Consider the following 15,166-nt stretch of genomic DNA (forward strand, 5'->3'; position numbering starts at 1 on the left):
GTGTGTGTGTGTGTGTGTGTGTGTGTGTGTGTGTAAGTACAGGTTTGTATACACACAGGCACACACCTACAGATTAGTGGCAACCTTCAAATCAAGAAACTGCAGATAAAACATTCCATGTTATCTACATGAAAATAATATTTAAATAACAAGCTCCTGTAAGTCCCTCTATGTTATTGCAATTGCATATGTGAATGGTCAGCCAGACACATAACTGGCCACTTACATCAGCAAATATCTGACTTGAATATACAATTGTATTAGTCACACGTGCAAGTGGGACATGCAATTGTATGTGCATTTTGGTTTATGTATTGTTGCATGGAAGCTTTAGAAAACTGGAGGCAAACAGGCTATTTTAAATGTTCAGAACATATGAACACAGTTCACAGCACTACAGCACTTTCACCTCTTCCACTACACTCTCACTTTTGTTTGAGACCTAGGGTAAGTCATCTTCCAAGGAGAGTACTCAGTGAACTTAACCCACCGTGTTAACTAACTTCTCAACACTATGGTTTTAGATAAAGGGTGGGAGGATGAGCAGAGGAGGGAGAGAGAAACTCACTGCCTTTGCCTTCTTGGACATTGATGATTTGGATAAATTAGAACCTGAATCTGAAGTGTTCCTGGTTTTGTTTTTGCAAAACCAAACTGTGGACTCCTTGGCCCATTTCTAACTAGAAAATTTATTTTATTACAAGGGGATGATGGATCATTTCAGTATTGTGATTTAAAGAACATACCCTTCATAGGAGACTGTTAGACCAGCAACTGGAGAATTTTCACAGACCGTGAAATAAGCAGCAAAGTAGATTAGGTATTCAATTAAAGAGATCCAAAAGGCTATGTTGGCAGCTTGAATGGTACTTATATTGAATTTCTTCATTAGAAAGCCTCCAAGAAAATATCCAATGCATATAATTGGTAAATTGTAAACAGCTATGAAGACACAAGCAAATAAAGCTTTTCTTGTTGTGCAAATATTTATCATATAAAGCCCTCAACAGAGTCACCAGCTGGTAGGCAAAAACGAGACATAATGGAAGTGTACCTATTAAAAAGATGGCCTCTGATGCAGATTTCCCATACTGTTGTTCCAAATATTTTGGCATGAAGGTTATCATACCAATGTAAGCACTGAACTGCATCACAGTTATGCATATAAACAACATATAAACTGGGTTGTGAAACAGACTCCTGAGGAATGGGATGAAATCTGGAATGAAAGAATGTAACACGTTATTTTGAAGCTTTACAAGATGACATTGGTCATTGTGGCTGAGGAAGGAGGGAAGCAGAGGTGGCCCTAAATTGGATCCAGTTCAATCCTGGGTTTGGTCAGAGGCCACAGACCTATTGTAACTTATACCATCTGGAATGGTCCCCTGAAGGGTCTTTTGTTAGCCCAGGATGTCCCTCTCCTACCCCAACACACCCCAATCCCAATGCAAGGAACTGCCTGTAAAGCACAACTGAGTGCTTATCTTTTTTTTTCTTTTCTTTTTCTTTTCATGAGGTGTAAACCCTTCTGGTTGCTAATAAACCATGTGGGTAGCATTAACTCGTTCCGGGTTTGGTTTCCTGCCCTCATCTTTTAAACAAAAACCTTCATTGACTCTCTTCTTGTTTGAGTCTTCCCACTCCCCTCCATTTCCAATACAGGATCTTTTATTGTCCTCATTCCTTTCATGGAGGCATTCTTGGTTCTGTGCATTTTTCTTTCACAGTGGAATTCATATGCATTTCATTTTTAATTATGACTTCTTTAAGCATGCCCCCCATATATTAAATACACATGGATATTAATGCTTCTTCCCACCGCACCATGCTAACTAGAGCTCATCATTCTTTCAGATTTTGCATTCCTGAAGTGCTGCACTGCTGGTCTCAATGGTTACCTAGGATCTAACCACTGGCTCCTCCACCACACTTCTAAGGACTTGATCCTGAGTTCTCATTCAGTCAAACCTCCCATTGACGTTAGTGGGACTGGGTTGCGTAAAGCCTGCAGAATCACAACCCAAACCATCAAAAAAAAATAATAATTCCACTAGCTAGTGTGCTGATCTACTGTCAAGAAACTTTGCAAAACAAACTGAAACTTTTATAACACAATGACCACAATTTATCGAAAATGGGCACCGCTTTTCATTGAAATGTATCCTTCGAGGGAGGGAGGACTAGTATCTCAGTAAATGAGGGTTAATAGATCAGTCTCACAATATTGTTTAGTTTATAATAAAAAATTCAACTGGCTCTAATGGCTGAAATGCTATGAGCAGGCTGCCTTGTTTATAGATGCCACATGGTCTAGGATCAAAACATTCTGGGGAAGGGATGGGAGTGTTAAGTTGAACTTCACAAAGTGGATTTTTCACTTGAAACCAAGACACTTTTAAATTAGGGATTTTCAGGGTCAATGGACTTCCACATAAATATAATAAAAAGTGCTGCTCCTATGAATGATAATAGAAAGAAAAGTGCTCTCAAATAACACTACAGGACTAGAAATTCTGAGCTATGGAATGGGCACCTTTCTTTGTCAAAAGATTACTTCATGGAAGGAAAACTGGCTGTTGATTTTTTGGACTACATGAATGAAAAGAAATGACCTTGTATTTAACATAGTGAAGATTCAATATAGGTTTTGAAAAGTAACTAATGATTTTGGGTACAATGAATGTGAAGTGGCACCCATCTTGAGACACCTTCAAGGGATAAGATTTTCAGAGGGCATGTGCTCAGCCCTTTCTAAAAATTAGGGCCAGTTAAAATGTCTCTATTGGGACATCCACTACCACTAGCCGCTTCTGACAATCTTCTCCTATATTGAATTTTATTTATTTATGTTCCTAAAGGGCCAATATGAAGAGCTGGAAGACACACAGAAATTAAAAGAAAAAACAAGGTATAGCACATATAGAAAACCTGGAAATTTGCAAATATAAAGCTTGTTATCTATATCCATGCAACAGTAAAACAAAAAATTAGTAAATCTTTCTGGATGAAATCCATCTGTTTTCAGAGGCCTATGAACCACTTAAGTGCCTTGTAGGTCCTGTTTTGAGGATTTAATTGGGACTTAAGTGGCGCACAAGCCTTGCGCTGGTTCTCTGCCTGGGGAAGTGGGGAGGGGGGAGGATTTCACCCTCTAAGATTTGCAACTTCCTATGATTTTTTTCAGTTTCATTGTCTAAACTTTGTCAGTGTACAGTAGTCTTGCCCAGCTCTAGTTATAACTAGTGGTTGGCTGGAAGCAAAACTCCAGATCCAAATACATCTGAAATTTAGGAGAAGTGGGGAGGTGAATCTGGATCTCAATTTCACAGTACGTGTTTATCTCTATAAGGGGACAATCCAAAATCCCAGATCCAACACCCTTATACTTTGGGGAGTTTAAAATCACGGTATGAATGGTGCAGCTTGGTACCATCTTTAGTTATAAAACACAGAGTCCAGTCATATAGAGAAAAGAAAGACTTACCTAGCATGGTGCTGGTTTTAATGTGTTCTACCATATAACGACAATGGTACATTCAGAAGATAGTTAGCTTAACTTACCTTTAGTGATTTCACGCATTTTCCGTTTGGCTTGAGTTTCACTTCTCTCTTGTAGTAGTGATACATTTCTCATACTTAATAACTCAGTCTCACTTGCTTGTCCTTCCTTTGGAAGGGACTTGGGCAGAAAACAAAAAGGTATTCCAGCGAGCAGATTTACTGATCCACAAATCAGAACGCCCAGCCACCATGCTCCAACCCAACGGGCATCGGTAAGTGTTATAGTCACCTCTTCTAAAAATAAATGGACACACATCTGATTAGCTCTGAGTTATCTTTCCCTGTTGTCACTGGTTGTGCTGGTTACTTCTCATATTTAAGATAGAATAAAACTGTTTGAAAGATTCAAAGTATCTCTTTGAATGAGGCTTGTGGAGGTCACCAATATCTCTTTCTTATGCAAATAATTTATCTGCCAAATCTGGGTGTTTTATATTGAATATGTTTTTTTTCCCACTGTTAAACTATCTCAGATGACAGAATAATTTAGCAAATTATATGTTTGACAGATTCTTTCACTCATGTTTGAATTCAGGTGATTTTGTTGAACTGAACAACATATGATTTCCCATCAGAAAACTATTACTAGCAAAGTGGCATAAAACCACAAGGGCAGTTGATGCTGAGATATACACAAATCATCCCTGTTGATTAATACATACAGATTTTATTTATATATATTAGTTCATTACCTATATCTGTGAATCCCAGATCCACATACAGCTGTGCACAATATGATCCCAACATGAAACCAAGAAAAGGACCTATCACAGTTGCTATCTGTAGGCACCCTAAAATTGGGAAAAGGGAAAAATACACAAAATTAGAAACTATAGAGAGTTATTTTCATGGAAAATAGTTTTGTTTTTAGCCCAGTTCAATTGACTGGGCACATAGGAAGGGAGTGTTGTCTAGTGGTTAATGCAGTGGACTTTGAGTCAGAACTCCTGGGTTCTCTTCCCAGCTCTGTCGCTGACTTGATTCTACTCTACTCCACGCTAAGGCCTCAGCTGTAGTATTGTGTCCAGTTCTGGGCGCCACATTTCAGGAAAGATGTGGACAAATTGGAGAAAGTCCAGAGAAGAGCAACAATAATGATGAAAGGTCTAGAAAACATGACATACACGGAAAGATTGAAAAAACTGGGTTTATTTAGTCTGGAGAAAAGACGACTGAGGGGGAATGTGACAACAGTTTTAAATACGAAAAAGGTTGTTACAAGGAGGAAAGTGAGAAATTATTCTCATTAACCTCTGAGGAAAGGATGAGAAGCAATGGGTTTAAATTGCAGCAAGGGAGGTTTAGATTCGACATTAGGAAAAACTTCCTAACTGTCAGGGTAGTTAAGCACTGGAACAAATTTCCTAGGGAAGTTGTGGAGTCTCCGTCATTGGAGGTTATTAAGAACAAGTTAGACAAACACCTGTCAGGAGAGGTCTAGTTATTGCTTAGTCCTGCCTGACGTGCAGGGGACTGGACCTAGATGACCTATTGAGGTCCCTGACAGTCCTAGACTTCTATGATTCTATAGGCGCCCTAGCATATTTTGTTCTCTGGTTGACTCTAAATATCAGGTCTGCTTGCTTATAAATCTGATATTCACTTGCTGTCCCTGTTCACCAATATTTGCTTCATGGGCCTGAGTCTTTCCATTGATTTTAATGGGCTTTGGATCAAGCTCTCTGTTTTTTGTTTAGTCAAATATACCAACCAAGTAACTTTTTCACTAGAATATTTACAGAAAGCGAATGCTAAGGGCACAAGGGTAAATCCTTGAACCCAGGCAGAGCGCCATTGATTTAAGTGGGGCTCCACCTACGTTCAGGGGTCTGCCCAGTTGATTCTCAATGCAGGATCCCAGCCTACATGGGTGCAAATACAATCAGTGAACATTCAAATTCATTTAAACATTTGAACAAATAGTTGAATGACATTTTCTAGAGTGTGCACCCACCTCTAACTATAGGTAAATAATAAAAAAAAAAAATGGTGCACTATTTACCTTGAAGAGCCAAAAAGGGTGGGTGGGGGGATTTTTTTTTTTTAAGCCAGCACATGACAACAAGACTGAGCACTAGAAGATATACCTATGTAAAAAGGTGAATTTTCTGCTTTGGAAAAATCCTCCACATATGAAATGACTAACGGCATGATGGGAGTTTCACCAATGCCTCGTATTATGTTTCCTACCAACACAAACACCCACATCAAGGACCCAAACTTTTGTTCGCACTCTGTGAATAAAACAAGAAACCTGTATTAGTGGTTTTAATGTTGCCTGGAAATGAAATATTTTCTACAAAGAGAAATGAATATGAAAAGCCATCTAACCACTTAGGGTTTGGTAGGGCCTTATAGGCCCAGCCCAGAGAATGGGGCAATGAGGAGTCATACATAGTAACCCAGTCAGAGAACTGGGAAACAGTTTGCCTCAGAGGCATTATGCCTGCTGCTACATCACTTTATGGCATGCAACTTACTCCCTTAACACAGTCAGTCAGCAGTGTTGGCCACTGCCTAGACCAGGTCTTTGCCTCCTCTCCACCCTATTGGACCACTGTAACTTTGAGGTCAGTAGCAGACAATGGTGCCTGCATTCTTGTGAGCACAAGATTCTGAAATTCTGCCTGGCCTTTAGGTGAAGGTCTTGCACCATGTCTTCCTCCTCCAAAATTGCTGTTTATCTGGATAAAGGCCTGGCAGAATTTGACCTCTAGATAATTCATGGAATAGATGCGTATCCTTAAAATGACAAACACCTGTGTGAACCAAAAGTGAGAAATGATTGAAAAACAGCATTTCTGTCCCATGGAACATAATGATATTTCACCATTTGTTTTCATCCCAAATGCTTACAAAATATCAAAACTTTTCTTAAAATAAAAAAAGTTGTAGAAAATTTCAGTTTGGAAATGGTGCATTATATTTTGACATTTTTGATCAAAATTAAACATTTTGACAGTTCCAAACCAAAACAAAACTGGTTCTGGTTCCCTCTTTCCTATGAGTACTGCTACCTGGCTACACAACATCTCCCGTGATACACCATGGTTGCTCCCTGTAGCTTGCTGTGCTCACTGTTTTGGGTTGAACTCCCTGAAATGAAGCATTTTGTTTCAATATTCCTGATGGAAAATTTGCTTTTCCTCAGAAAATTGATTTTAAAAAAATCTCATTTTCCAATATGAAAATGTTTCACTTGAAATTTTTCTACCAGCCCTCCTAAAAGCTTTTTTGCCTTTCAAGACCTGACTTAAGGTTCCCAAAACTGATGCCACCATTACAGCTACCATGAAACTACAGGACTGAGCTAGCCCAAAATTCAACAACCTTGTCAGGAGATTCAGTTTACAGTTGTATGAAACCAATATTTTGTGCTATCACTTAAACTGAAAACTCAGGCTGAAAGTTCATACAGAGCTATGCAAATCTAACAATGTTCATAGTGAAACCAAAATAATTTGCCCAAAGCAAATGACTGGGAATCAGGACTTCTGGGTTTTATTCCTTACTTGCATACTGATTTGCTGTGTAACCTAGGCAAACTGTTTAACTTCTCTGTGTATCATATTCTACCTTCATAAAATGAGGCAAACAATTCTCTAAATCCTCAGATGAAAGGTGATATGTAACACAAAGTGTGGTTGTTAAATAGCGTGTAGTATTAAGTAGCATGCAGTATTTTAATTTTTCTTTAAGTTCCAGAACAGTGATGCACAACCATGAAGAGCTTGAAGGCCATGTTCTTCATTAAATTGAGCCACAAAGAACCACCTAATAATGACATCCTGTCTTCGTATTGAAAAGTTTGCAAAATAATATTGCATCACCATGATACAACCTTATCATAGATTGATGGAACACCATGGCAAAAATATAACAACTTAGTGGCAGGATGCTATACCATGAGTATTTCATTGGTCTTTGCAGTGCCATTTGATAACAATATCATTAATTTACAATAATATGGCACTGGCAAGGTACTTGCACATTTCAAGCAATAAAATAAGCTACAGACCCTAATTTATACCATCTAGTTTCTTCCCCATCACACATACTAGCTATTGAAAGGGAGTAGATGCTATTTCTCCTCTCTGCTCCTACTCCTCCTTTTCTCCACTGCTTGATACAACAAGGTGGGATTCTTATATCTCTTACCCATTTTCCCAGCACTCACAATGCTGCCTTGTGCATGCGAGGTAGCCTGGAGAGTGTTTCCAAAATCTGTGTTCTGTTAGCTTTTCCCACAGTCAGGCAGTGAAAGGAGGCCCACCCATGCCTGTGAACATTGTAAGACCTGTATGTGGAGCCATGAATGTCTCTAGGGCCACAGACTATTACACTGCCCTAAAGAAAAAGACTAAGGTGAGGAAACTGCCTGAGCTTTTATACCTAACTTTGAGCCCTAGAAAAAGCATTAATGAAACACATCCAGCCTACTCAAATCCTACAAAAGTAATTAAGCAAAAAAGGAGCACTAGACATAGAAAGAGACGCACCTGCTGATTGTTTCTCCATATGTGTGGAGGACTGGCTTTGGTTTATGAGACACATGGACATGCTTGATGAAGAATTCTCTAATGGTGAAAGGGCAGTTTCATACTGATACCTGTTTGAGCCAAAATAAAATTAAGAGAGAATATATCAGATCCAGCTCATAAAGCTGTTCTCTTGTATTGAAGCTGTTTAGAAAAGGAATGAGCAGATATAATAAGAACCAAAACTGCATCAAAAGTTAATTGAATGTTCCATTCATTAACCAAAAGTCATCTCTGGAATAAAGAAACTGTCATATGCGATCAGACATGTGGTCTATCCGGTCCAGTATTCAGTCTCTGACAGAATCCAGTATCAGATGTTTCGGATGAAGATGAAAGAAATCCCATAATAGAAACCTATATATTCTATATGTGCTGCAGCCAGAGAACTGGGACTTGGAAAATCCATGCAGGAAAGAGTTGAATCAATCAAGGCCAGAGGAGATGAAGCCATGAAAAAGGATTTTGTAGAGGGGGATACAAGTCAGTGATGTACATGTGTGATATTACTTCAGGTCATTGTAGGCGTCATTACAAACATAGGAGAAAGAGACTTCAGGGCCAAGGAAATATAATAAGGTACACTAATAATTCTACTATGGTATCCTAATATGATAGTAATAAAGGGCAATTCAACTTGGAGCTGCACATGCTGAGACATTACAGAGCAGGGAGGTAATCATCTATGGTGACAGGTGCCCATTCGGATCAGAAGATGAAACAAAATGGAAGAACATAGGTTGCCCCATAGGCGCTGACTCCATGGGTGTTCCAGTGCTCAGCACCCACCTGCCACAGCTGTTTGCTGGCGCCGCTGATCAGCTGTTTGGTGGCTGGGGGAGGGCAGGGCCTTGGGGGAGGGGTTGAAGAGCGGTCAGGAAGAGGTGGAGTGAGGGTGGAGCCTCAGGAGAGGGCAGGGGCAGCTCTATGTATTTTGCTGCCCCAAGCATGGCAGTCAGGCGGCTTTCGGTGGCACGCCTGCGGGACGTCTGCTGGTAACGCGGATTCGGCGGCATGCCTGCGGGAGGTCCGCCGGTCCCCGCCGCCGAATTGCCGCCGCAGCCGCGGGACCGGTGGACCTCCCGCAGGCGTGCCGCCGAAGGCAGCCTGACTGCCGCCCTCACGGCGACTGGCAGGCCACCCCCCGCAGCTTGCCACCCCAGGCACGCGCTTGGTGCGCTGGTCCCTGGAGCCGCCCCGGGAGAGGGGCAGAGTGGGGGTGGGAAGAGGCAGGGCAGGGCCTCGGGAGGGAGCAGGGTGGGGGAGGGGCCTTGGGGCAGAACAGGGGTGGAGCACCCCCGAGAAAAAATAAAAGTCAGCACCTATCGGTTGCCCAGTAGAGATGTGAATCTCCCAACCATTAATCTGTGTTTAGGAAGTAGCTATTAACTTTTGAAGCTCTTGCAAAAAAAAAAAAAAAATGACCCGATTCTGAAACCGTGAGTCATGCTGAGCGTACCTTACTCCACAAGTGGTCCTACTGATTTCAGTGGGACCACTTGTGGAATAACGTATTACTCAAGGTGAGTAAGGATACCACAATCTGGTCCATCATTAGCTAAATACTCACCGTTCCATGAGAAAATGAGGTAGTGATATCAAAAGACAGCCAAAAGACATAACTGTGCACCCCAAAGCAATTATTCTTGGTCTATGAAGTTTTGCACCAAAGTAACTCACAAATGCTATCACCAACAAGTTTCCTGCAGAAAGAAGACCATAGTTCATTTTCACGTTTATATGCCAAGTTACCCTATTTGGGTGTTACTGTACTAGCAAGGGGATTGGCTAGATGATTAAATAAGACTTTTCCATCTATGACGTCTGTGTTTTTTGCTTAAAGGGTTAGGCCAACTAGGAAATAGTCTGATAATAGAATGTTAAATAAAGTAGAAATTATGACTAAAGAGGAGAATATAAACTGAGGCTGTCAGAAAAAGAAAACAACCACCTGCATACTAAATTACTGCCGTCAGTGCAGTTTCAGAGAAATGTAAATTACAAGTTAATGGAGAAAACACAGATGAATACAGAAATCCATGTGAATTAGAGCTGGGTGAAATGTATTCAGCAAATAAAAATTTGCCAAAAAATGCCTTTTTCGGGGCACTGGCACTATTTTCAAATTTGGGTCTAATTGAGCTATTAATTTCAGCTGAAAAACAATTGAAAACAAACATTTTGAAATGTCAAAATGGTTTGTTTTTAAAATGAAACAAAATATTGATTTGAAACTACATTTTCTAAACAAACTTTTTTTTTTTCATTTGGCATGGAAAAACAAAATTTAAATTCTGTTCAAAACTAACCAAATTTCCCCCCACCCCCCCATATTTTTTTGTTTGGAAACCGAACTCAAAAATCTATTATTCTCTAAGCTCTGATGGGAATGCTACATAGTGTAGTCAGTTTGATATCCTCTTTATTTCTTCCCTGATTTGTGAGGATAACATGGATAAAGAAAGTCTCCCATTAAATCATTTCTCTTTAGAGAGGGAACATTTCATGTGAGGAAAAGCTTTATGATATATTGTAAAAACTGTTTTCTAGAAACTAGGCCCTGCAGCTCCAAGATAGTACATGTCTTGGTATGTTGTTATTATTCTCTTAGGACACTTTCTATGTATACAAATTTTATTGCACAGATTTTAACACACAAATGCAATGATGGGGAAAATGCAGAAATGTAAATCTAAGTACTTAAACACTGAAAATAAACACAAGATAACACATATAGAGAGAAGAATTGATTAAGTTACATTAGTTGAAAAATAACTTAATGGGGAGAAAAAAGAGGTTACTGTACTGAATGTCATTATAAAATATAAATAGACTCAAAGAGCTTGATTCTGATCTCACGCACATCTGTGTAACTCCTATGACTTCACTGGATTTACTATAGTTTGGATTTATACCAGTATAACTGAGAGCAGAAACAGACCCAAAATGATCCAGGGCAGGTATAATTTTTGATACACTTGTTAAGACATCCTCCTTTTTATAGGAAACACAGGAACTGCCATACCGGGATAAATCATATGTCCATCTAGTCTAGTATTGCGTCTCTGCCAATGGCCAGCACCAGCTGTGTCAGAGAAAGGTGCAAGAAATGCTGGTATATCCTTTTTATATATAATTGATAGTCAAACTGCATTGAGCCAGGTATAACACTCAAAAGTCCCACTTATACTTAAGTATGGGTGCAACTTTCTGCATTGGTGTATTACTATTGAGTTCATTACATGTGACATGTTAAGATTATTTTAATCCTGAAATTTTAAATCAGTCAAGGTGACAATATCCACAAGTCTTTTCAGTTACATGTTCGTATTAATACCAGGGGCTAATTAGTTTTAAACCATCACCTTTTAAGACCCAGCATCAGTAATTTTGCCAATTTCCTTTTGTTAAAAGGTCAGATCTCACCAAAAGCATGAAACTATCCTGGGTGGGTTTATATGTCCCTCACAGGTCCCTCCCTCCAAGGGCTCCATTCTGAGCTGCCTTATGGGACTGCATTGCAGAGTGGGCAGGCAGGGGAGAGAAGTGGAAGGATCCTTGGCTCCATCCCCCACCACTGCATCGGCCAGCATCAATGAGCCGGCATTTCAGGGGAAATAATCTGTGCCAATTATAGGGCTAATGCAGATTCCTTCCCCCCGAAGCAAGGGGTAATCAGGACCTACACTGTAAAGTATACCCTTTTAGAGTCAAAGTCTAATTCCTGCGCTGCTCCTGTAGCAGCTCCGTTACCTAGTGCCCTTTGCTCGAGGCTTGTGCCACAGCCACAAATGAGCAATTGAATCTAGGTGCTGCAGAACACAAGCTTCCCTGAGTAATGGGTGGCCCATAGCTGCACTACCCAAGAAACAGACCAGGGAGGAAATTGTGACACTCAGAGGGATTCCTCCTTGCTCTGGGGCAAAATAATCTGCTGTAGATCTAAACCTGTTGTGGAGGCAGGGGTCTGTCCGTTCCCTCTCCCTGCTGGTGTGGGAGATGGAGTATTGGCCCCAATAGGGGCTACTCTCCCCTAGCCCTATGATCTATGAGGCAGGTAGCCAGAAATGGGAATCAGGAGGGTGCCACAATTCCAGGGGACAATCCTGCTCTTAAGCATTAAAGTGTATATAGTTGTTTTCTGAAAAGTGACCAAAGAAATAGCACCTTCTTTCTCAACAGATCTGCTCCCTGTCTGTTCAGAGTCAAATCTCCAAACTTTAGTTACAAAAGTATGTTTTTACAGCTTTGAGATCTGCAAAACAAGGATAAAAGTACTTACCCGTGTAAAGAATTTTGAAAGCATCTGATGAACAGTGCCATATAAATGTTAAATAGTATCTTTGGTGTTAAACTGGACATTCTATTGGCAAAATATAACAGTCAGGTGCTCTTTGGCAGCTCCTAAGCAGATCCAGGAGCTAGTCAAATCAGAGTTTGCATCTGCATTCCCTTCGTCACATAAATGGTCCCATTGATTTCAATGGGCCTAAATACACGAGTCACAGTTTATAGGATCTGGTCACAGACACATCTACAGGTCACACAATGGCTGCAAAACCAGACAAACTTATGAAAAAAGGGAAGAGCCGAAACAGCCCCTCACCCAAGCTGTGGAAAAATACTGTTTTGTCAAAGAATATTAAAATAGATGATTACCAATTTCAAAGCTTCCATTAATAATGCCCACCAGAGAGGCTGGAATATTAAATCTTCTCTCTATCTGTGTGAGCATGCTATTCATGTAAGCCCCAGACATAGTTTTAGCTAGATATGCAAATGATGATGCCAGCAGAAATACCTGGGAGAGGAAGAGAAGAATACATGCACAAATTAACAAAAGTATGGCTATTAAGGCATATTTCATAGCTACTTTCCCCAACAACGTTGTGTTTCCAGTGAAAGCTAATACATAGTCCTGGAGTTTTGAACTAAATACAAATTCAACTCCATACGCTTTATCTGCTGTACTTGTGCATAGTGTTCTGACTTCAGTGGGACTACATGTGTGAATAAGGAGAGCAGGATTTTATGTTCCATCTGTTCACATACACCTGTGTTATCATTGCTGTTCATCCTTCAGAACCCTCGGATCCCCATTCTTCACCAGACACTACTTAACATGGAGTTCTACAGCCAAGGATATGTTTGAGGTTCATTTTTAGAAAATGTAGGTGTCAGCAATTTCCCCATTGAGCAGATGTCTGTTGCAAGATCGCCATCTGTGGGACTGAATAACACATGTGCCAAAGGAAAAAGAACCCCAACCAAGTTAGTGACCTGAAAGGCCTTTGGCTTTATTCATGTGGGTCATCAGTTACTCACAGGAGCGGTCCCATTGGCTTTGAGAGGACTACTTGTGTGAGTAACTACTCTCCCATGTGAGCAGGGTTCACAATCTGGCCCAAAGTAAGTAAATTTAAAATATTAATGGTAAATAATGATATGTCCTTTTTTCAATTAAAGTTTAGTAATTGACAAGAGATGATTTAAATACAAATGCACTCATTTGCTGAGTGATGCCTTTACATCTGGGGGTATTACTTAGTAAACACGAAATAAAAATGATAATATTTTTAAGTAACTTCCAAACTTTTAACGATCATTTTCAAGCGTAGGAAAACTAGTAACAAACAGTGACTGTGAAATATTAATACAAAATGAAGCCTCTAAGCTTTTTAAAAAAAAACCTGGCACAATTTGGTATATTCAACGCAAAATATTAGTTCATCACAAGTATTTTTGACTCCACATCTGACATGTCACCTTTGCCAAGAATCCTTTAGCAGTTTCCAGAAATGAGGTGTCTATAGCAGAAGAAAGGAAATCCCCTCAGTCTCTCTTTCAGTTTGGAGGGGAGTTTTAACAAGGAGCTTTCAAGTGCTCCCTCCAGTGCATCACAGAGCTTAAAGCGATGGACATTAAACAACATTTTACAATAAACTATGTTTGAACTTTATGGTTAACTGTGAGCTTTAAAAATAATCAGTGCTTGCAACCTTTGTACCTAAAATTCCATTGGTTTATAACTTAACCTAGAGGCAAGCAGCTACAACAACTGTGTGTATAAATAAATAAAATAATTAAAAGATCACCTTAAGCTTGGAAATACAGCAGAATTTCTCAGTTGCAGCTGGTTTCTTAGTTTCTTTCATGTTGCTTTTTTAAGGTGGCTCTGGATGTTTGCTTGTGAAAATTTCTAATGATGCTACTATCGTATAAAAGAAAGTAAAGAAACCATAATAAAGGAATAGTCTCAAAAATACAACAAAATCCTTCTGAGATTCAATAATGTCACTAAACTGGAGCAGTTTCCATTCAAAATAGTGAGCACAATTAAATAAATACATAAATAAGAAATTAGGCCATTATGGAAATGAATTATAAACTTTTCTAATTTAGAAATTTTAAGACATGAAGCTCAAAACTCCAAGGTGCTGGCCACCTCTTATGAGATAATAACCACCAATGGCGATTAAAAGCACGCAGATGCCTGCACTCTGCCCTAGCAGGATCAGGCCCTTGGCTGATGGTCTCTGGGGCTCACTTGTGAAGTGATCATGTATGCATAATAGAGAAGGAAGATTGGCTACCAGCTCAAAGCCGTAGTCTATGGCCATGCATTCTGATATCCTGTCTCCAATAATAGCCAGTACCAGAGGCTTCGGAGGAAGGAGCAAAAACCTATTATGGACAATTATATACTAACCTGCTCATACAGGATGTTTCTTCCCAACCACTGTCAATGAGTGGTTAAGGTATACCCTGAAGCACAAAGGTTTCTATCCGTCATGATTTTTTTATCCTAATGTAACTATGCAAGGTCATCTAGTCCTATTCTGAATGCTACTATGGCCCCAATCCAACTTCCACTTAAGTCAATGGAAGTTTTTCTATTCAGTTTAATGGAAGCTAGATTGGGACCTAATCTCTTGGTTTCAAGTTGTATGGGGGGAAGGGGGAACAAAAAACCCTGGACTGGCCTAAAATATTGAACTGAACTGAACCAGAAACAGTATTCCCATAAAACTTTTGATAAGTATTCCACTCTACTTGATTCGTTT

The 15,166-nt window shown here is 39.8% G+C and overlaps 1 protein-coding gene across 1 annotated transcript in view; it reads right to left on the reverse strand.

Annotated features, from left to right (window-relative positions):
• Nucleotides 1-14,307, reverse strand: part of LOC112108936 (solute carrier organic anion transporter family member 1A2) — a 23,150-nt gene extending 8,843 nt beyond the window's left edge. The window contains exons 1-9 of the mRNA XM_029911679.1: nucleotides 14,198-14,307; nucleotides 12,762-12,903; nucleotides 9,673-9,805; nucleotides 8,064-8,173; nucleotides 5,652-5,798; nucleotides 4,257-4,355; nucleotides 3,565-3,798; nucleotides 1,055-1,219; nucleotides 747-942 (exon numbers count right to left, since the gene is read on the reverse strand). Of these exons, the coding sequence (XP_029767539.1) occupies nucleotides 747-942; nucleotides 1,055-1,219; nucleotides 3,565-3,798; nucleotides 4,257-4,355; nucleotides 5,652-5,798; nucleotides 8,064-8,173; nucleotides 9,673-9,805; nucleotides 12,762-12,903; nucleotides 14,198-14,257 (1,286 nt within the window). The 5' untranslated portion in view covers nucleotides 14,258-14,307. The remainder of the gene's footprint in view (nucleotides 1-746; nucleotides 943-1,054; nucleotides 1,220-3,564; nucleotides 3,799-4,256; nucleotides 4,356-5,651; nucleotides 5,799-8,063; nucleotides 8,174-9,672; nucleotides 9,806-12,761; nucleotides 12,904-14,197) is intronic.
• Nucleotides 14,308-15,166: the final 859 nt, after the last annotated feature.

Source organism: Terrapene carolina, unplaced genomic scaffold (assembly GCF_002925995.2).
Source record: "Terrapene carolina triunguis isolate 2854851 unplaced genomic scaffold, T_m_triunguis-2.0 Scaffold112, whole genome shotgun sequence".
In the NCBI taxonomy this organism is placed as follows: Eukaryota; Metazoa; Chordata; order Testudines; family Emydidae; genus Terrapene; species Terrapene triunguis.